Source organism: Thunnus albacares, chromosome 7 (assembly GCF_914725855.1).
Source record: "Thunnus albacares chromosome 7, fThuAlb1.1, whole genome shotgun sequence".
In the NCBI taxonomy this organism is placed as follows: domain Eukaryota; kingdom Metazoa; phylum Chordata; class Actinopteri; order Scombriformes; family Scombridae; genus Thunnus; species Thunnus albacares.
In genome coordinates, this window is record NC_058112.1 from 7,838,266 (window position 1) to 7,860,294 (window position 22,029).

The 22,029-nt window shown below is 38.8% G+C and overlaps 2 protein-coding genes and 1 long non-coding RNA gene across 3 annotated transcripts; 1 reads left to right on the plus strand and 2 right to left on the minus strand.

The window, feature by feature from the left end:
• Nucleotides 1-669: 669 nt before the first annotated feature.
• Nucleotides 670-12,970, minus strand: gabarapl2 (GABA(A) receptor-associated protein like 2). The gene is made up of 4 exons (XM_044356691.1): nt 12,734-12,970; nt 11,268-11,323; nt 8,589-8,761; nt 670-4,091 (listed from the first exon to the last, which is right to left on the minus strand). Exons 1-4 carry the CDS (start codon nt 12,765-12,767, stop codon nt 3,977-3,979), a joined length of 378 nt encoding a protein of 125 aa, XP_044212626.1. The 5' UTR covers nt 12,768-12,970; the 3' UTR covers nt 670-3,976.
• Nucleotides 12,971-14,255: 1,285 nt separating this feature from the next.
• LOC122986514 lies at nt 14,256-16,702 on the minus strand. Its single transcript, XR_006404318.1, has 2 exons — nt 14,909-16,702; nt 14,256-14,487 (listed from the first exon to the last, which is right to left on the minus strand). It is a non-coding gene; the product is annotated as an uncharacterized LOC122986514 (long non-coding RNA).
• A 231-nt stretch (nt 16,703-16,933) lies between these two features.
• On the plus strand, nt 16,934-21,907 carry tmem231 (transmembrane protein 231). Its single transcript, XM_044357821.1, has 7 exons — nt 16,934-17,390; nt 17,559-17,725; nt 18,215-18,343; nt 19,411-19,554; nt 19,884-19,965; nt 20,285-20,390; nt 21,643-21,907. The coding sequence occupies exons 1-7, from the start codon at nt 17,252-17,254 to the stop codon at nt 21,803-21,805; spliced, it is 930 nt and encodes a 309-aa protein (XP_044213756.1). The 5' UTR covers nt 16,934-17,251; the 3' UTR covers nt 21,806-21,907.
• The last annotated feature ends 122 nt before the right edge of the window (nt 21,908-22,029 follow it).

Here is a 22,029-nt window from a genome sequence, read left to right on the forward strand (position 1 = left end):
TGTCATTCTCATTCCTCTGCAGTAGACATGTTTTAGAGATTTAGAGCTTCTGTTTTTTCACTTCAGCTGAACTTTACTCTTCAGGCAATTTACTACAAATACCTGGTGATGCTTATGTAAAAAGAGCCAATTTGAATATTTTTCCACCATATTTAAGATGTCAGCAAACCTGTCAGCTGAATTTCAATACTAAGCTGGAAGTGGTACTACGGGAAAAGTCAGTAGATCATTACAATCATTGGGATTTATTTTCCAGGGAGCATGAAGCCGACAGGCTGACAGACCAACATCACCATCCCTGGAGCCATGACACTAGCAGTAGTCAAAAACAGTACTATTATGTCTTCTGTGGAAGTCTGAGAGAGAATAACCCATTTAAGTAGATCATTTGGTCAAAACAATATAGCAAATATATTTCTGACAGAAAACCTAAACCTTAATTGAAGGTGTATTGACCTCAGCACTTGAAAACATTAGGGAAAAAAGCCTAAAGCACATCCTATCAACATGGATATAGGCTGTTGTTATTCAGGTTATGCTGATGAAATATTTATGAACAAAGAACTCCACAGGTTACCTTAAATTTTGGACAGATATAAAGCGTAAGTATATTGACATTAATTATTATCAGTGTTATATTCCTTTTTAATAAAACAGAAACAACTTTGATCCATTTTACATTCAGTTTTATTGGTCAGGTCTTCCAGCTACCTTACCTTGTTCAAATATCTAAAATTCCATTATGTCTTTAAGATATATTCATGATCATACAACACTGATGAAATAAAACAATCCTGAATATCATAGCATTGCATCAATATATTACACATCTACATACCATGTTTAAAAGCCTGAATTAGCTTATGGTGCACAAAATATGAATAATGAGTTAAGTCAAAGGTGGAAACACACCATGTGTCTTACTCTGATTCAGCACCAAAAACTGTCAACATCAAAGGAACCAGTGGTTCAGATTTGCAACTCTAGAACTGTGCAGCCAAAGACCTGAGCAACACTTTACTTGAAGTATTGAAGATGTTGACTTACAGTGTCATATATTGGTACCACAGTCCTTTATAAACACAGGGTTCATTGTGTTAAGAGGGCATTATGTGTGTATTTAATCATAAGTCTGAAAACACTCTGCATACTACAAATATGCTTTCAGTGATCATTGTGTATTTTCATCATTAATATCTGAAGAGGATACAACGGGCAGGGACAGCGTCAAATACTGTGTATCTCTATTAAGAATCTCATGACAAACCCATTCCTGGAACACATGGGAAAATAACACAAGTCATATGAAGATGAGTAATATTTCTGATGCTATTATCATGTGTTTGTAATGTGTTGATGGCTCACAGTGTATCCTCCTAAAAGCTCTGGGTGATCATCAGGGATTAATGTTTCCCTTGGGTCATTGTGGTTTTTAATGAATTTTATGAAGATCAGTTTTACAAGCTGGGTTAATGTGAAGCAAGAGGTGAAGCCTCCATGTTTGTATGTTCAGTGGAGTGTAAACAGATGTTTTGATGAGTGGTCTCGAAAGGAAAAATTGCTGCTTAGATCCTCCTCCACTGCTACATATTGAGTACATTTTATGATCTTTCTTACATTTCCAGAATGCCTTTGAAATAAAAAAAACAGAAGAAAAAGAAACTTCCTCTTTGTAGCAAGTTATTCAACCAGTTCTTGGTGATTTGTGTGTGGCAAAAGACACAACATGACTATGAATCCATGTCACTCTGATCTGCAGCCACTTTCAGTGTAGAAACTGTCTTTGCTTCCATAACAGTGTGATGGATTTCTCCCAGTGTGATTGTTGAATATTAAAGCAAAATGATGAGTCAAGAAAGAAGCCCTTGCTCTATTCTGAAACATATCCTGCTGTCAAACCAATGGTATCAACTAAAATACCTGCTTGTGACAAAAAATCATGACTTGACCACTAAAGAAACCTGAACCGATCAATAAAACAGGTTTGGAATTGAAGGGTTTGTCAAGTGTTTAAAAAAGCTGTCATCAATACATTGACTAATTATTAGCACATTAAGTTGCTAGCTTGTAAGCTAACAGTTGCCCACTCATACATCAAGCAGACATGAAGCAACATTAGCATTAATTTGAATTTGTGTTTGTGTGTTCATCACCTAATGACTGTAAATCCCAAATTCACTCTCCTTTAGAGGCGAAATGCTTCATTATGTTCACCAGCTAGTCGCTAACTTTGTCTGTGTGGTGTTTGGTGCTGGGCAGGTAGCGCACAGTGGGTTTATCAGAGCATTTTCATGGACAACCACTGCCTGTTGTGGCTAGAAACGAGGTTGGTAGGAGTGGTGGTTGCAGATCAGCAAACCAAAACAATGAGCTGGAATGGATTTACAGTCAGTCAGTCCTTTTCACATTACACATGTTCATTAGATGCACTGCTAATACAGACATTTTCATTAGTGCAGCTTTCATTTTGGGGTTATCATGCACCACTCTCAGGGCTCTTTCATGTTAAGTAATTTTGCAGTAGAACATGGTTGAAAGGCATCATAATCTTATCTTTGGGGACTAATAAACAATATTCTCCCATTACTTGGGAAAACTGGAGAAACAAGAACAATCAAGAACATCAGCACAAATACAACTGACTTTGATTTGGATTAGTTGGTGTTCAGTTTCTAACATTAACAATGACTCCATTCTATATAGGTGTGTCTAAAATCCATGCAGCCATTATTAATTATTAATAATTATTAGTTGCACCTGTGCACATGTGTTTGATCAGTCAAAATCTGCAGTGAAAAAGGAAAATAAACCAGATATGTTCATGCTTTTTGTCTGGAGGTCAGAAGAAAAGGCATTCTGGGGAATGTAGGAAATCACTAACTGATGCAGAGGTAGACAACAGGTGGAGGGAGAATGGAGGGCTTTTTTTTTCTTTAAACTGGTTGTAAATTTAAGATTGTTGCCCGTTGTTGATGAGAGTGTAAAAATAGCACACTTCAACACCATGAACTTCAAATAAAGTGTTGTATTTCTTTAGCATTCCACAGTTGCTGTTGGCATCATGAGTTTGAATCCTGGGTGGTGCTGACACCTAATCAGCCAACATAATGTGCAAATACATACTGTAACAGCCAGGCTGGAAAGCACTCAGTAAAATCCCAGGGACTAGTGCTGATCCCTGGCCCTGAGCTGGACACGCTCTACACTAGCAGCCTCCTCGCCGGCACCAAGTCATCTGCCGACTGCTTTATTGTCCGACTCATTTGCACAAGCTGCCTTCTTTCACATGCTTATTGTCATTCTGATAGCCTATCATACTGCTGAGTGTACCTGTGGAATTAATGTTGCATACTGAAGTTTTTATACATGATATGATGAGCCATACAAATACATCCATAACATAGTTAATGATTCAAGTCACATGATTATAGGATTTCTCTGAACACAAATATCTGTGACAACAAAGCGCGATTTAGAAAAAAAGAAGTAGCATGATTGGGTAATGTGTGATGATTGGCATGTGTCTTTTTTATTTAATACTGATGTTGGATAAATGAATGTTATCTGACGTGCCCTTTAACGTACGGTGATTGTTATTCTTATTTTACGGCAGTGTTAAAGGTATTTTTCTCCACAGCTGACCTTTAAACAGTAATCATGACAAAAAGACCAACCATTAAAGTCAAGCATTTTTTGACACTAATGATCATCTGAGTCTGTCAAAAAATGTTTATAAGTTTGTTTTGTTGTAAGATTTTGGTGTAATTAATTTTCACAATAAATGTGTGTTTTTCAGTATAAAAAATTGACCTTAAATGACAGTGCGTAGGTGCATTACTTGTGTAATACATGTAAAGGCCAATGTCTGAATCATTGTGCACCAGTATACTGTTTGTCGGGCCCTACTGTGTCAGTGTGTGTGTGTGTGTGTGTGTGTGTGTGTGTGTGTGTGTGTGTGTGTGTGATTAGTGAAGCATTAACCCCGTGTTGTATAAAAGGCCTTATAACCAAAGGTGTTTTCTCCACTGTAGGCCACATACAGAAAGCCGTCCTCGTCCTTCTCCTTGTCGTACAGCTGGCCCATAGTCAGACTGCAACACACAGCAGAAACCAGACTCTTATTAGATCACACAGAGTCAAGTAGAATCGATTGCATTTACATCTCCTATGTGGGTTTGTGAGGACTGAAGCCTCCAATAATGGATGTATTTTGCTGAGCTACACTTTAAAATCGATTTTCTATGCTAAGAACTGCACTGGTCCCCCTGGACTAAACACCTATAAGAGAAGAAACATAAAGGGAAATGCATTCCAATACAAGAAATGCTGCGGATACCAAAACATATACAAATATAAAACATTAAAATGAATATGAAACAGTCGTAGCATCTTGAAACTTTTAGTAGTTCTTCCTAAGGAAATACCACACTATTCCCTGGGATTTCTCACTATGAATGAAATTAGATTTTAACCAAAGAACAGCAAATAACTAATTATATAATAGTTGTAATTTTTTTTTCATATTCATTAGTTTATGTGGCAGCAGACATACAGTGTATCTGAGGAATCTGACCTGCTTCCCAGAGCATTGAATTGTATTGATAATGCTTCTCTTGTGGAAACTGGCTTACCGGAAGTTCAGTGCACCTACTACCTTAAGGAGTAACTGCACCCACTCTAATAGTCTGGCTTCCTGCCACCCAGTGACAAAATGCCTTTTCCACACTGTGATTGAAAAAGTAACTCTGAGGATGGCTGAGGATTTGAGGATTTGTTATTAGAGCCTGATCAATCCCGTCACCTTGCCATAAGATTTAAATAATTCATGAAGTTACCGCTGATGTACAAGTGTGTAAAATGCACTCAGCAGCTCTCTGAATTTTAAGAACCATGTGTTGACTGCTGCTGTGTAACAGCTGATGTCATGGGCATAAACACGTTGTTGTTTGTAAAATACCTAAAATAAATATTGGTAAGACTCATGTATCTAACCCATTACAGATTCTGCTTTAATCGTAATTAATGGTTGAATTTTAATTGACAAATCAGGCTGTAATACCCATAAAACTGAAGAAGCAAAGCTCAACACACATGAAAATATTTTATGGTACTGGAGAGGTCTGTGTTTGCGCTCCTCCGTCAATGAAAGCCACAAAAACCATGGCTTTTTTGCTCTGAAATGTTTATGGACCAATGTCAGTGCAAAACTATAGAAAAAAGCCTAAAACTCTGATGTCATGTGAGCAGAGGAAGTCTGTCTAACCTACGTACTTATTCTCCATCAGGGAGTAATTTTGTGGCTTCCTCAGCATTTCAAGGTGGGAATATTGCAACAACAGTTAGATGGTGATGTTCATGAGGTTTGGAGAAGGTGTCTGTTTCAGTACGTAGTATTCAGTACATGAACACACAGGTGTGTTTACACATACACAAGCGCACAGTGAAAATATGACTTTGCACAGGTATTTTTCCTGGGAAGTGGAGCAGACTTTCCCAGGAAAATCCCCAGATGTTAATTTACAGCATTCAACCCTGTTTGCTGTAGGCTTAAAAGACGATGATAAAAGTTTGTAGTTTCCTTATTGATGAAGAAAAACACCCAATAAAATGTGCTTGGCAATGACACAACCAAGATTAGATGGATGCATTTATACCCACCAAACCCACAGAAATACAGTATTAGGAGTTGGGTGCAGTTCCCCTCTTCTCTACAAACCTTTTAGCCAGCTGGAGATCGTAAAGAAACAGGAAACACATGCTTGACTTTGACCATTGTGTGCACTTAGATGGAAGTGTATGGGGAATGGAGCATATATTTGAAGGACTGAAGTGTAATGTGAACATAGCTTTACTGGGACACTTAATTAGAACAGAGCCATTATTAATGTTATTTATAACACCTGTGCTTTTCCTACTATGACAAGTCAAAATGTCTGCTGTGTAGAAGCCTATTCCCATGTCTTCTTTTATAATAACCCATTTGAGGGTGTCTCAGGTTTTAAGGTTACTTATACACAATATGCTTTATATTGGACCAGAGGACTGGATTTGGATTCTATCCGCCTTAATGTTTAATAGGTGGGTCACACTCAGCAGATCAATTCTGTAGTTTTTGAGACAGTGCTACAGTTTTACACTTTCTTGGTGTCTTACCAGAGTCATGTGGGAGACAGTGAAACAGTCTCGTGTTATTGTCAAACTGAGATAAATCAGTAGCATTATGAACTGTAGTATTTCCTTTAAGCTCCTATTAATCCAGACTGCACTGCTGACGTGTCTGCGTGGGGGAGTATCCCTGCCCTGATAATCACAGGTGTATCCTACTCCGACACAATGGCCAAACAGGGCTTCTGATAGGATGCTTTCCAGTTGATTGTGAGGTCAAATAGCTCAGTGGTTACACCAAGACTTTTCATTTTCAGCATATGAACTGAAATACAAAAATCTATGTACACTCGTGGTCACTTCTGTGTCTTAACTGAATGGCATACACATATCAGGCTGCCAAATGTGCGATTAACTCATGTTTAACTTATAATTGTATCTATGCATGTAAAATGTAATGCTACTTTTCAAAAATAAGAAGTAATAGTTAGAGAGCTTAAACAAGATGCAACATTTGAAAGAAGAAATAAAAAATTCCTTTTATAAACGAAAAGTTGAATTAATAATCAATAAAACACATCGTACTACTATTTACTTGTGTGGTATGACTGGTTGCTTATGGCGACTTATGTTAGTTAGTCATAAAATTAATCCACACATCCTCACAAGAGCAAAGCTAGCTTGTTAACTGTCACTAACTTTATACAATTTCACACAGTTATAAAGAGACATATTTGTACCATTGATCCCTGTCTCAGAACTGTCTGCGAAGAAACTTCTTTTGTGGAGTAGTTTATACTTTGAAAGTTGTGCAACAGTAACAAGCAATGATGGCTTTCTCTGTTTTGGGCTCTCCAGTTCTCCATTACTTCAAAGGTCAGCAAGAGATGGTTTGCTATAGCTCAATGGTGCAAATTTGTGTATGAAAGTTCAGCAAAGTGGAGCTCAGCGCAAAAGATTTGCAATTTACTTTGCCCCTTTGATTGAATCTAGTGATCTCGGCAATTCCGTTAAAATGAATCGATTTCTTAGTTTAGCTGTTTCTAACTGTTTCTAAGTGCTGGTTTGACCGGGGTTTTACACTCCAGGCTTTACACAACAGTGATGTAGCTTGGTACTATAGTACCATGCTACATCACACATCACAGTGTGGAAAAGGCATTTTGTCACTGGGTGGCAGGAAGCCAGACTATTAGAGTGGGTGCAGTTACTCTTTAAGGTAGTAGGTGCACTGAACTTCCGGTAAGCCAGTTTCCACAAGAGAAGCATTATCAATACAATTCAATGCTCTGGGAAGCAGGTCAGATTCCTCAGATACACTGTATGTCTATGCATTATATCAGCATGTCAATAGCTATGAGTGCAAACAGAAAAATGGTGGGCATTTTATCAGTGTAAATTGAGAGTGCAGGTGTGGCTTCATCTTCTTTTACAGAGAGATCACACTTGCTCTTCAGTTACACAGATGGACAGATAAAGATGCTGTGCACACATGAATGGGAAAGTTAGGCTTTTTTACCACATACTGCTAAAAGTAGGCCGTGACCTCACAGTAGGCGACTTATAAAAGGTAATTTATACATGTAAAATGTGGTTGTGAGATTATTAACTGCACAGCAGCAGTGCCATAGGCCCTCAAGAGACGATTGCTTATAGTTGAACTAAAATTTGAGTTCTCTTCACTTTTTATGTAAGGAAATCTAATCTATAATGATATTTTTGCCTAATTTCTAAAAACTGTCTTTTTGGATATGTTTATGGAAACCTTCAGGCCTCTGGGTAGCATTTACGATTGACTGTCATCTGAGTGTCAACATTGCTAGGAGACGCTACTGACTAGTGCATGTCATATCGAGCCAAAGTCATGAGGTCATGTCCAGGCTAGCCTCTGTTCCACTAGCTTCTGAAACCGAATACAGTCTCTCATTCAGCATTTCTTGCATCAGTCTTTCTGAAAAAATGAGTTCCATATTCAAGGACACATTGGCGTCCACTACACCGCTTGCTTTCAGAAGTTGGAACCTTTTAACTTTATTAACTCAAATCCTAATGTAGGGGGAGGTACCAAATGAATGAATATGACAAAAAAAACTTATATTTCATATTATACAGTTTTGACCAAATAAGTACAAGAGTCAAAACAAACAAGAAGGATATATATACTAATAACAGAACTAATATATACTTAAAACTGCTGTAAATAACAGTTTAACATCAATAAATCTTTTCAACATTGATTCTGAGAACTGACCATTATTACCACAAACAAATGTAACCATCAGGAAAAAGCTACACAGCTTCTAGTGGCCTCCACATTGTATTTTACAGTGTGTACCAAATGGGCATTTTGGGGGAGAAATTTGCATCAAAGCTTTATAGTACAAATGATACAAATCAGGAAATTATTCTGCCTGTAAGATTTCAATTGCTTATTGCAACTTACTTCCACTATTAATACTGCAGAAATGTAGTGTTGCTCTCACCTGGATTGGGGGACGGTTTTGTCGACGAAGAGGAAGATGGCTTTCTCTGAAGGCAGCTGGATGCGTTTCCTGATGATCCACATGAACTGGGCCACTGTGATGTCAGAGGGCACCAGGTACTTCCTCTTATCAATGTCTACTATCTGAGAGCCGGAAACCTTCTCCACTATCACCTGGAGAACATTAACAGACAAAAAGGGTTTGCACACTGTATCTGTTAAACTTTACCAACATCTCTCTTTATTTTCATTGACAAACAAAGGAGGCAAAATATTATACTTACTATATATACTATACTTAGACTTTTTTTTTTTTTCTAAATACAAGCAGCGAATACGAGTGTTGGTTAAGTTGTCGGTTATGCAGTTGGGGGGGTGCATAAATTAATAAGATGTTTAGAACAGTGTGTGTGTGTGTGTGAGGGAGAGAGAGAGCGTGTGTGTGTGTAGGTACACGCAAGTGTCGGTTATACACTGGAGTGCGGTTATACAGTGGTGTGTGTGCGTGCGTGTGCATGCATGCAATAGTGTCGCAAGTGTCCGTAATATGTGGGGGAATGCTGACATGAAACTGTAGCGGGGCAAATAAAACTGTAGTGGCCCACCACAGTCTAATACATTAATGGGAAACCAAGTTGTTGAATTATGTTGGTTCAAAATTAATATGCAAATCAGAACATGTTCCATGTCTGGATGTATTCATTAAACTGATACCATCAGACCAGATACTTTCTGCAAGGCTGCATTCTTAATCATTCAACCTGTGTTTTTCATCAGATAACGATATGATAAAATCTGACAAAAAGTTATTGGTTTTGGCTCGACTAGACTGACTGAAATGTTGCATATAATCTGATGGCTAAAAAAGATTAAAATGTCAACGGTTTTCATTGGCTAAAACTATATTGAAATAGTTACAGTTTTCTTTGACTAAGACAAGACTGAAATGCTCAGACTTTTAGTCGACTAAAATTTGAATAAAAAAACAGGATGTCAGGTTGACTAAATATGATAAAAACTTCAAAGAACATTTGACGCAGGACTAAGACTGAGAGTAAATAAAAAATAGCTGACAAAAATGAACTCTGTTCCTCGTTCCTCCTACAGTCTTCCCATTAAACAGGTGCAGAATGAAAGAACTAGTTAAAGGGATCGAGTTTAACAGCCATTATTATCCACACAAAAGACCCTGGGGAGGCACTTCCTAACACCTAGCAGTATATCATCTAAAGTTGTCCACAATGTTACTCTGTATGCACTCTGACCTGAGGTGTCAGTCTTCAGCTCTGTTATATTATCTTCCTGCCAGGTTACCTTAGAGGCTTTTCAGAGGTGATAGGAACATGGGGGCTTTTGTCAGCTAATGTGAGATGAATTCAAGCCTACCTATGGTGTAACATCAGTCACATATCAATGGTTGCAACACACAGTCCTTAGAAGTCAGATCATTCATGTGCAGTAGTAGTACGTACATGGTATATAATAAGATAAGGCTCAAGACTGCTTTTATAGTTTTTGAAGGCCATTTATTTGTACTTTATACTGAAACTGTTAACATTTGATACATCGCTTCCCATTTTTAGAATCACTGTGTTATTTTTATTCCCCAAAATCAAATTGTTTGATGTTTTTTCCAAGAACTGTATTTTTGATAGAATGGAAAACCCTGGGTAACAGCATTTGGACGAGGTTTAGACACACAACTCAGCAAATATTTTCAATTAAAAATATATAACTTTACAAATATCCCATATTACAAGCTAATGCTAGCTAACGACCTTTTAATAGTCTTGGTTAAGTACTATTGTGCAGTAAATCAATCTTGCATATTTAGTGTAATGTCAAATATGTTATTCAGTAATAAACATTTAGAAAACAATATAAAGATAATAAATATTCAAGTTACAGAGAATACTTTTAAGTAAAGTCAGTTTTCAGTCGTAGCAACACATGCTGGCTAATTAGCTTTTACATTTTTAGTCCCCTGAACATTTCGGTGGGTTGATAAATTCTGTGTATACATACACAGTAACGGTCAAAAGTTTTGGACACACTTTCTCATTTAAGTGAATGTTGTGTCCAAATTTCATTTCATACATTTCATACTGCCAACAAGGGACACAAGACACTTGATCCACCAGTCAATTCCATTCACTCATGTGAAATTTCTGTTCAAGTGCAATTTTTGTGTATCTTTATTTTTTGCATTGTGTTACTTACTGCAACTTCCTTGTATCCTCACTTCATTTTCGACCATTTTATCATCTATGACAAAATATATCAGGGAATTTGACTCTGGGACAGTCAGTCAGTCACCATGAAAATGTACTAATTGATGACTTTACAGTGTACAATGAGGATCTTTTAACTTGTTACACAGCTGGTTTTCAGGTGATTAACAGAGCAGATAGAGAGAACTTTATAAATCAAGGAGGCACTCGGACTTACTTACGGAAAGCTATGGAAAACTGGGATTTTACACCAGGGTCACAGTTGGCACCCTGGTTTTCTGAATCCTAATCTGTCAGTCGAGACTGTCATTAACCACTCACTCATCCTCTTCTTTACCTCCCACCACTGCCAGTCACTGACTCCTTATCTGTGGATTTTCTGTCACTCACTCTCTCTGTACCCTTAACCCCTATCCCACCGCCAACAGCAACACCTCCCCCTCACTCACCGGTACTCTGTCAGGATATTTGTTGCGTATTTTGGCTGACTCCACACATCGGTGCTCTGAGGGAGAGACAGGAAACAAACAGGAAGTCAGAGATTAAAAGGATGAGTGAGGCCTCTTACAAGCCTCCACTCGTGCTTTACTGACAAATACAGCCGAGCCTTGTCCAATTTATTGCTCCAAATGCAAGATCGAGCACAGCAAAAAGGCTGGCTATACATTAAGTGACACAAAGTGTGATAACCTTCATTAAGTTTAGTAGTGAGACAAAGCTATTAGTAATAACTCTTTAGTAGTTTAAGTCAAGGATCACATCCACAGTCTTTATCAAGTGATACTACACCTTTTAGCACTTATCATTACCCGAGAGCAGCTGATAGTGCATCTATTTCCAGTCCACTTTGTGGGTGAAGCAGGCGCTGAATAAAGCCACAGAGGGGAGGGTGAGGTGATGGGTGATAAGATGTATTGAATCAATTTAGGTTCAACACATCGCACACTGTCATTAGCCCAGATAGAAGGGCTACTTTTAGAAACATCTCTACCAACCCGGCAGCAGCGTTTCTTTAAAAAGGAGACTGGAGGTTATCTGCAGAGAAGATGAGCACAGAGGCTGAGAGGGGCTGAGAGGAAATACAAGTTTTGATCCAAGGTTGTCGCTACTAGATTGAACTGTCAACAGATGATAATAACATTGCCAAGTAGACAGGAATTACAGAAATGTCACTTAACCTTCTCCAGCTATCTGAAAATGGGGATAAATTTACACCAAACTCTATTCAGAATTCTGGTTAATGAATATTCTCTGAAATCATAACCTGTTCATGTTAGTGGAAGAAGTTACAAGCTCTGGAATAAATGGAAAGGAAAGGAAACACTTGTCAATTCGGCATCCATGTAGTACACGCAGTACAAATTTCAACACATCAAATGACCTCGCTGTCTTTTGTCAGCAAAATACACCCTGGAGAGCGGTGAGAAACAATACAAAAAAGTTGAAACACTGTGGAGAAAAAGTGCTGCGTTGTGAAATATTTTCTCTGCCGAATTAACTACTTAACTTGAAACATTTATGAAATGTCTAAAGCGTTTTTCTATCATGTATAAGGGGTTTAATATAAGCAAGGCAACCTTAAATTGTCAGATTCTTGAATGAAGTTAAGCGAGGGAATGTCTCCATGCTAAGACAAGCACATTTGAGGGAGAAACTGCTGACTAATGTGATGTATCAGCGATGTTAAAGGTGAACCCCATTTTGACAGCTGCCATTTCACTTGCAGGAAGAACATGTTCGCATTTGTTGTTTGCCATGCAACGTTAGCCATTATGGATTCATCAGGGGGGGGTGATGTGGCAAGCAGGCTTTTCTGAAACCTATGCAGAATGAAATGGAGACAGCAAAACAGAAAGGAGGGTGCATGACATGACAAGAACATCTCTTGTTTCATAACAATCCAAACCCCTTTTACCGAGGGAATGGTCCTCTTTAAACATCCATTTCATCTTTGCTGGATCCCCGCACTGAGGCGTGATGGTAGAGTCGAAAGGCGGTCTTCTAAATCTGCGGATAATGTCGTCGTAATGTCCAAAAATCCACACAAAAGCGATGAAAACAAAACGTCAACAATATCTCTCTGTCCGGAGCTTTCAGCCGTCTGTCTAGCTGCGAGGTGACGTCACTGTCTGAAGGTGGGTGGTGGGGATGATGCTACCTTCAAGTGCTCTCGGAAATTATCAGTCCATCCATGTATTGAGCCCTCAGAAACTATGTCTAGTAGACCAGTGGTTCCCAACCTGGGGGTCGATGGATTTAACAAGGGGGTCGCGAGATGATAAGACAAGATAGGATAAAGAAAAAAAATATGTTTTATAAATACAAAATTGTGATTTTTTTGTCAAGCTTTCCTCTATTTTTGATTTATTTCTTTTGGATTACTGTGTTTTACCTCCTGGAGCCTCTAAAATTATTCAAATAAAACAAAATAAGTCATCTTTCTAGAGCTGCAAGGTTTGTAGATTAATCAGTTAGTCTTTTGATAAGTATTTTGATAATAATTGAATAATCATCATTTTTTTAAGCATTTCTTTTTTAAATAAGCTAGTTTCAGCTTCTCAGATGTGATGCTTTATTGCTTTTCTTTGTCAAACATGATGATAAACTGAATATCTTTTTGTTTTGGACTGTTAGTCTGACAGAACCAGACATTTGAAGATATTGCCTCGGACTGTGGGGAGCTTAAACTGATATTTTTCACTATTTTCTGATATTTTGTGGAGAAAACGATTAATCGATGAATCAAAACAATAATCAGTAACTTAACTGTTAGACAATGCAACATGTGACAAGGGGTCCCGGTAGACTTTGCTTTATTTTAAGTGGTCACAGGCCAAAATGTTTGGGAACCACTGTAGTAGACTACATGCAGGGATGAATGAAACTGCATAAAATTATATAAGATATGCTGGTAAAGTTGTTACATTTGCAATAGTTTGAATAGGCTGCTTAAAGAGTTGAAGTTGTAGATAAAGTGGCAGTGACTTAGCTTACTTACTAACTTAAAAGAAAAGTATATAAAGTGACATTTTGATCAAACAATCATTTCTCAGCATAAATCACTTGTACTTTTCTGCAAGAACTGTCAAGGCTCCCACCACTTAAGATGTCTTTATATAAGATATTGCTCTTATGATACTCTTCTAACCCTTTGGCAAGAGAATTTCCAAACTTAATGGAATCATTTAATTTTATACAAGTACATTAAGCTGGCTACGCTATCTCCTCCATCTGGTTGCGCCTTGAGATCCTGTCCATGAAGATCATAAACAGAATTGATGACAAGGGACAGCTCTGTCACTGCAGCCCAACACACACTGACAACGGGCTTGATTTCCTGCCTAGAAAGCCTTTTGCAAGTCCACAAAGATGGGATGTTATGTGGGGGCGGAGCAGGTGAACCCAAGTGCAGACACACAGAGGCAAGGAGACAGGGACACGGTAGGACAAGGTATTTATTAAAGCAGGCCAGGGGACACTAGTACTGGTAGCTGGGAAACTCGGGCTTGGGCTTGAAGCTGGAACCAGGAGCTGAGGCAGGCTGGGGCAAGGGGGAGCAGGTCTGGAGTGGAATCTGTGGAAGCTGGGTAGAGCAGGGTTCCAAGGCAGGGATGCAAGGCTGACGAGACGAGGAACAGGAGACAGGGACGGGAGCCAGAGCAGATGCGACTGCAGGGAACAGGAGAAAAACAGTGTGAGAACAGGATACAGGCAACACCAAAAACCGTCTGGATGAATGCAGTAATAATGACACTTGATGTGCAAACGCCCATGCTCCCTCTAGTATCCTTGCCAGAGAGCTGGTCTACTGTTCCGTGACCGGAATGGAATTTGTGTTGTACCTCCTGAATGTGAGGTTCGACAATCATCTGTAGCCTCCCAGCACTCTGACATAAGCTTACAGGCACTGTCCCTAACCTCCATGTGACACTGAAGATGTGTGTCAGCTGAGACAGCCCAATGATGTCAAGAGCCTTCAGCATCTCAGGGCAAATCTCGTCCACACCAGCTTCCTTGTCACTTCGGAGTTACTTAACTACCTCAGGAGAAGGATGAGGGTGACTTGTCTGACTGTGCTTCCTCCCCTCACCTCGGTTTTTGCTTCAGCAATCACCAAAGCAGCCACCCTTGAAGTAGCCACCCTTCCTGTCTGCTGACCCCTGGGCCAACTAAGCCCGAAAAGGCCTTCATCTTCAGCATATCAGCCTACTTCACGGCTGGGCTCCACCAGCGGGGTTCTCAGGTTGCCGCCACAACAGACAACAGACAGAGATGACCTCCTAGTCACAACTCAGAGCAGCCGCATACAGAGTCATGGCAGGCTGTTTCTCCCAATCACCCCCCCTCCGAGTTTCCCAGTTGTTGCCCAAATGAGCATTTAAGTCCCCCAGCAGAACTATGGAGTCACCAGGCAGGCCTGGCCTGGGACCACCTCGGGATCCCCTAGGCAAAGATGAAGGACATCTGGGTTACCTCAATCTGCTGCCACCACAACCCAGTCCCAGATAAGTGGCAGAAAATAGATGGAAATGCAGACTCTTGCTTTCTACAAGAAACACATCCTTTAGCGTCAGACTTTAAGTGATGGAAACAAAAGGCTTTTTGAGGAATTTGATAAAGAAATGAATGTTTTGCTGAATACCTTCATGAATGCTGAACAATATTTTGGGGGCGAATGGAATGCAGTTACTGATCCCACAAAAGATTGTCTCTCTCAAAGATCTTTAAGAGGCACATATGGAGAATTTAACAACTTATGTTTACTTAAATTGGTATGATATCTGGAGACTAAAAATCTGCATCAGATCCAGTTCACCTGGAATAACAATTGACTTGGTTTATATCAATATGATCATATAATTAGTTCATCATGTTTTTTTTCTTGACAAAATTTAAAACAAAGTTTGTGATCAAGATAAATCCTCAGGCAATGATGACTGAATTTTATTTTAAGATTTTATTTCTCATGTGTCTTTAAGGAGGCCATAGAAGGTTTACCTAAGCACTTTAATGAATAAAGATGCTAAATTATTAGCTCACATCTTTACACAGAGATTAAAATTGTGTCTAGACACAGTAATAGATGATTGTCAGTCTGACTTATGCAAGGAACACACATCTGTTACAATATTCGATATATCTTGGACTTAATTGATGAAGCCCCTTCAAGTCATTGGGATCAGTCAGTGGTAGTGGTAGGTATCTATGAATGGACAACAGCTTGTTCTACAAGTTCTGGGGCTGGAGATATCCCCGGGAGCTGGCAGCTTGTCAGTCAGAAATTAATAGTTGTCCTCTCAGACCTCTCTGTATCATGGAACTATTTTGTTTGTTAAATGGTTTATAATAACAAGGTATAAGATGCTATATGAACAAAGTTGTTTACTATGATTATTATTATTATTATTATTATTATTATTATCATCATTATTATTATACAGGGAGCCACTGGAAATAAACTAGCTTGTCCCAGCAACATCCATGCAAACTATCAAAAAATGTGAAACATCTCTTTAACTGTCAAGCATTTTATAGCCTTTCTGATAAAATCTTATTTCATAGAACTGAATGTAATGTTACTGTTCATCTGTGGTTACATTTTTTTAAAATGTTGGTTAAACAAGATGAATGGCTTCAGGTTTTTGGGTTACACCATTTCTTATCACAAGTGCCATAAGATCTTGTCAGATACTGTATGATCTAATGTGTAGAAACTTAAGTATAAGAAGCACAGCTGATAAAATATGACTAATTCTTGAAGAAGAATATAAATTTGAACGGACGACTTTGAAAGTAATTATAATAAAATTAATATTTTTGTGTTGTTGGTACTAAAACTACATTAAGGAAAAAGTAGAAATTCCATAAAAGGAATTTATGGAGTAGCTGAAAATTTGCCACCACTACTGCCAGTTATATCTAAATATTAACACTACGAATGATTCAGCTAATTTAAGAGGAGCTATACACAGTTTATATCTCGTTTCACTTGTTAACGGCTCGCAAATACAACTTCAGTCTATTTAAATAACGTGACTACAGGCCTTGCAGTGGAAAACAGTGATGCGTTACTGTTCTTCCCATCCTGCCGACATTAAGTAAATGCAGCATGATACCACTGGCAGCCATGGTAACCGTTAGACGCTAAGCTACGCTGAAACATGGCGCGGTGCGTGTTAGCTGAATAGCTAGGTGGCTAACGTAAATAGCGTGTTAAAAGGCTCCTTTATGCCAAAAATACGCTGTCAAACGCGACTTCATTTCGGAAGTTGGTACATGGCTGTTACTTAACGAGGGTTAAACTGTGTTCGGTTCGTATTTTGTCGTCTGTGAATATTCACTCAGTTAGCATCTATGCTAGGTTGTTGATAACACACAACATTGGTGGTTACTCACGATTGAATGAACGCCAGTTACCGTTATACTGTGACCCATGGCTTTCTATGAAGTCTATTCTCACCCTGCTTTGATTCGGTACAAGACGAGTGTTTGCACGAAAGCCACTCTGTTTCTGGTAGCTGTTCTGTGCCTCACCTACATCCCTCCACTGCTGGTCGCTTACAGGAGCCAAGGTAACATAGAGTATAGTAATATCAAACAAACTATAATATAATGATGACCGCTGCTGCTGAATGAGAAACCTAACAGATATCCCGTGACCTGTAAATACGCCTACATCTCAACGCTTTTGTTAAAGGAGTAGAAGTGTTTGGCCGCTGTTTAAAGCTGTGTTATTTCAGGTTTCTGGATAAAAAGAAGCACCTATGAGGAACAACCGGTTGTGAGGTTCCAGTATCAATCTCTGCTGGTGGCAGCCACCAGTACTCAGGGAGACTACGTCGCCTGGAGCACTTTCCCCCATCTCAACAACATGCTCGGGGCCAACCTTCGCATCCCTGCTGTCTCTGTAAGATGAGATTTACCAGAGTTCTCTCAAATGTACACCAGTGTCCCCTTTCACATTAGATATTGCTGTTTTAACACTGTCTAAAATACAGTGACACGTGTAGAGGTGACTTGTCATTTTCAGTATCAGCGTCATCTTTATTGGCCAAGTATTTTTACACATGCAAGTAATTTGACTCTGGTTTGGTAGCTCTCAATGTACTTACTCAAAATAACAACACAAGAGTCTTCAGAAATATACGCAAGGAATAAATATATACAGGTGAAACCGTTTCTGTCAACTGCAAACAGGATACAAGTAGTGCAGAGAAGTGAAGAGTGCACGGAGTACTGAGATGAATATTAAATGGTGAAAAAATGACGTTACTTTATATAGATATAGTTGGTGGGTATGTACAGTGCATACAGCCTGTTGAGATATACAGTAATGAGTGATTAATAGTACAGTATAGCATGTTTTTTCTTCTGTGTGCGTGAATACAATCTACAGGTGAGAGAAGAGGACCAGAACCAGGACGGGAAGTTGGACCGCCTGATTTTTCAACTGCAGCTTCCTTTAAAACCTGAGGAGCAGGTGTACAACGTCCAGCTGCTGCTCACCTTCAGCTACCAGCTCTTTGTATGTATTCCACTTGACTGTCTATCCACTCATAGTATAACAAGATGGAGATGCTACATGAATCTGTGCCACCATTAAAGGACAGGTTCACAAAACAACAGTCAGGTGTCCATATGAACAGTGAAAGAGGTTTTTCCTTGCTGTAATCATTCCTCCTGTTCATACTGGATACTAAAAGATCCCCTTCAAATGTGCTGGAAGTGTAGTCACAAAAAGAAGGACTTTGGCACTAAAAAGACTGTAATGTTGAAAGATATCTACTTGATTTGACTCATTTGGACATCTGAAGCTTCATATTAGCTTCAGATAAACGTTTAAATACATTTTTGCACAAAAGGAGTACTGTGGATTTCGTCCCCCATCACTTACATTGTAAGTGCATTATGAAGGGATCTTCTAATGGTCAGTATGAAAGGGAGGAATGATTACAGCAAGAAAAACATGTTTCAATGTTCAGTTGGGCTCCTGACTGTTGTTTTAAGACTTGAAAAATTGTGAATCTGTCCTTTAAGTCACTCTGTGTTTTGGGTCTGATCATTACTGCAGTATTACTCTGTCTTGTTGAGGTCTGGCTTCAAGCTCAATCCTTCTGTTGCATTATAGTCCCATGCAGGGGGGAACTAATATTGTTTTATATTTAATTAGTTTTATTGAAGCTTCCAATACTAATATTACAGGCCAATATTAATTTAAAAACTGATTTTCCCCCAAACTTATGTCCTTGTTATTGTGGGGAAGCCATTGAAACAGCATTTATAACTTCCCAGAACACTAAAATACACAAAACATTACATTACAATTTATATGAATGTCTACATGTCAACAACTAGTATACTGGTAAGTTAGGGTCAAATATATATAACATTGGCTCCTAGCCGTTTTTTTCATGAACAGCTACACTGTATGAGTGTGAAATTCCCCTCATGAAGCAGTGTATCTTTTCCTCTGTGATTCTGCCTGCTATAAAGGGAATTACTGCATGTTTATGACCATTTTACAGTTACGTGCATCATCAAGTCTATCCAGACCAGTAAAGCAAAGCATATTATTTCTTTGTGTTTTCCCAGCGGATGTCCACAGTGGTGATGCAAAGCCTGGCTTATGTGCAGCACTCTTCCTCTGTCCCCGGTGCTAAGCTGTTCATCAGCGGAGACCTGAGGCTGCAGCAGAGGACACCCCTGCCTCACCGTGGACTATATGACATTTACAACGTGAGAGGACACCCACTCACTGTCTTTGTCTCTGTCAGTCTGTTCTATTGCTCTTGTTTTCTCTGCTTCCCTTTTGCACTCCAATACAAATAGGCCACACTAAAAGCATTTTATTGACACACACTCAGACTCTATAGGTCACATTGTCCAGTATTAGAATGAATCTCACTTCATGTACTGAAACTGACATGTGCACGACATGCAAGCTGTCATCTTCAAATGCGTTATAGCTCTCATAATCATCCAAGTACACAGTAATATTTTATTGAAATATACTACCACATTTAGTACTACCACATGCTCTGTTTGTTTTCTTTATTGTCACAAAGGTATCAGTGATCGATGGCTCCAGCCCCTTTGCTAGTGCGTATGACCTTGACAGCATAATGAGGAGCTACCAGGATAGAAACTGTAAGTTTGCAAAGGCTGTTACTTTGATTGCTGTCATTACTGCTGAATATAGTATGTGATGTGCAAAAGTGATGTGATAAGGAGGACAACCTCAAAAATCATTTTCCAAACACTGACAAACTGTAGTAAATAGGAGTAATGGTCATAAGTTGAAGCATAAAATGACACTGGAATATTCCTCAAACACCACAAACTATGATAAAATCAAAGTCAACCCACAAAACTATAAGCCCACAGCATTCTGCATGCATTTTGTAAAATGTAAATACTGTAAACTCTTCATCTCTCTCTTTTTGTCCTTTTCTTTTTTCTTCCATAGTGACCACGGTACTGTCCTGTCCCATGCCAGTCTGGACTGTGGGACGAGCCGCTGGCTCCCCTTTCCAGCTGAATGCAGAGATCCGCTACCCTATGGAGGTCATTAGATATCCTTTAATGAATACAGATGAGAGTGTGTGTGTGTGTTTTAATACAGGATACACTCAAACCTAATTTTGATTCTTCAGAGGAGGAGTTGTGGGTGAGACACATTCCTATCTGCTTACAACTACATTATAGTATGTTATAAACCATTTAGTTTATATACTGCTTATAAAAGCTTAATTGGGATGGTGGTAAAGTAAAATGTTACCTAGTATGTTCTTGCCTTTCTGTTAACCCTCAGGTAGTTAAGTGTACTCACCTGTCTTAAAAAACCTTTATTGTTTGCATCTGAGATGATGAATGCGAGTTGCAGTTTAAGTGTCAGCTGAAGTTGAAGCTCTGAAAGGCTTTGAAGTCCAAGAGCCAAAAGCAGTTGAAATCAGTGCAGTTGCTGAAAGCGTCTTAAATTTTAATTTCAAGTTTTTGGAAGTGAAGAGTTAGTAGTAGTAGTAGTAGTAGTAGTAGTAGTAAGATTAAGTAGTACTTAATTAGTTGAATTGTAAAAGTAAACACTGAAAGCAGTTGAACTGTCAGTTGAAACACTTCTACGTTACATTTTTACAACAAAATAATGCTGAAAGCCTCTTGAATCCTCGTCTTATTGAAATATGTGTGAGCTTTTCGCATCTGTTAATATGCTTCATTAGCTTCAAAGCAAGCAAATAAAAAGTAAATGATTTGACACTTAATAGATAAACAAATAAACAATACTCATGCACTGTCTGCTGCATTAAACATTTACCACAGTGTGACCTGACAATAACCTCTACATCTCTCTACTATGGTTCATGGTAAGGTGGATGTCAGGGTCTGACTGTGTTTGTGTACACACATTGTGAACACTAAATCAGAAACAGCATGTGATAAAAACTTCATCCTTACACCACAGGTTACTGTAGAGAAGCTAATTCGAATATTGTGCTAAACCTAACTTTATTTTCAGACAAAATTGGTTTATTAATGGAAAAAAAAGGTTTTAAAATGTTGGTGATTTTTTTCCCAGATAGTATTTCTATGTTTTGGTAGAAAATTTCCCAATGAGAACTTCCCTCTGTGGATCATCCTGAGTAACCAGGACCTCAACATCGTTTTGCAATTCTTTTAATTCCAAAACTTAAATTCCTTTCCAAGACACAACTCAAAAAATGTGGACTTGATCAAAATACAGAGTTAAAACATACAAGGTTTGGCCTGTACTTGATGTACTTGTTGACAGTTTCCTTCATCAGTTCTGCCTTAACCCTCTCCCTCCACTTATCGTCCTGGTTTCTGGGAAACCATCAAATTTGCCTGGATCCAGTATGTCAGTGTCCTCCTCATCTTCCTCTGGGTCTTTGAACGCATCCAGAGGTTTGTTTTCCAGAACCAGGTTCTAACCACCGTACCCATACCAGTGGGAAAACCTCACATGTCATGATGCAGCGGCAGTGGTTTGACCTCCAGGTTTTACAAGAACCAACAGGTTGATTATCATTGTACATGGCTCACCAGCACTGATGCAGTTTGACAGATAATAATACCAAATCAAGGACTGTTTTGGATTTTTTGGGAGGGCTCGCTAATTGGTCAGCTTTGTGATTACAATTTAGAAATTAGACATCAAATTCTTCTCTGTGTCCCTGCTAGATAATTGTTCCAATT

Bases quoted from the DNA above. Each gene is read 5' to 3' on its own strand.
- tmem231 (XM_044357821.1), top strand. From the start codon at position 17,252: ATGGCTTTCTATGAAGTCTATTCTCACCCTGCTTTGATTCGGTACAAG. The intron at 17,726-18,214 runs GTAAGATGAGAT...TACAATCTACAG, and splicing joins TTCGCATCCCTGCTGTCTCT to GTGAGAGAAGAGGACCAGAA. The intron at 19,555-19,883 runs GTGAGAGGACAC...ATTGTCACAAAG, and splicing joins GACTATATGACATTTACAAC to GTATCAGTGATCGATGGCTC.
- gabarapl2 (XM_044356691.1), bottom strand. From the start codon at position 12,767: ATGAAATGGATGTTTAAAGAGGACCATTCCCTCG. The intron at 11,324-12,733 runs GTAAAAGGGGTT...TCTCTCCCTCAG, and splicing joins TAAAGAGGACCATTCCCTCG to AGCACCGATGTGTGGAGTCA. The intron at 4,092-8,588 runs GTGAGAGCAACA...TGTGTGTTGCAG, and splicing joins AAAACCGTCCCCCAATCCAG to TCTGACTATGGGCCAGCTGT.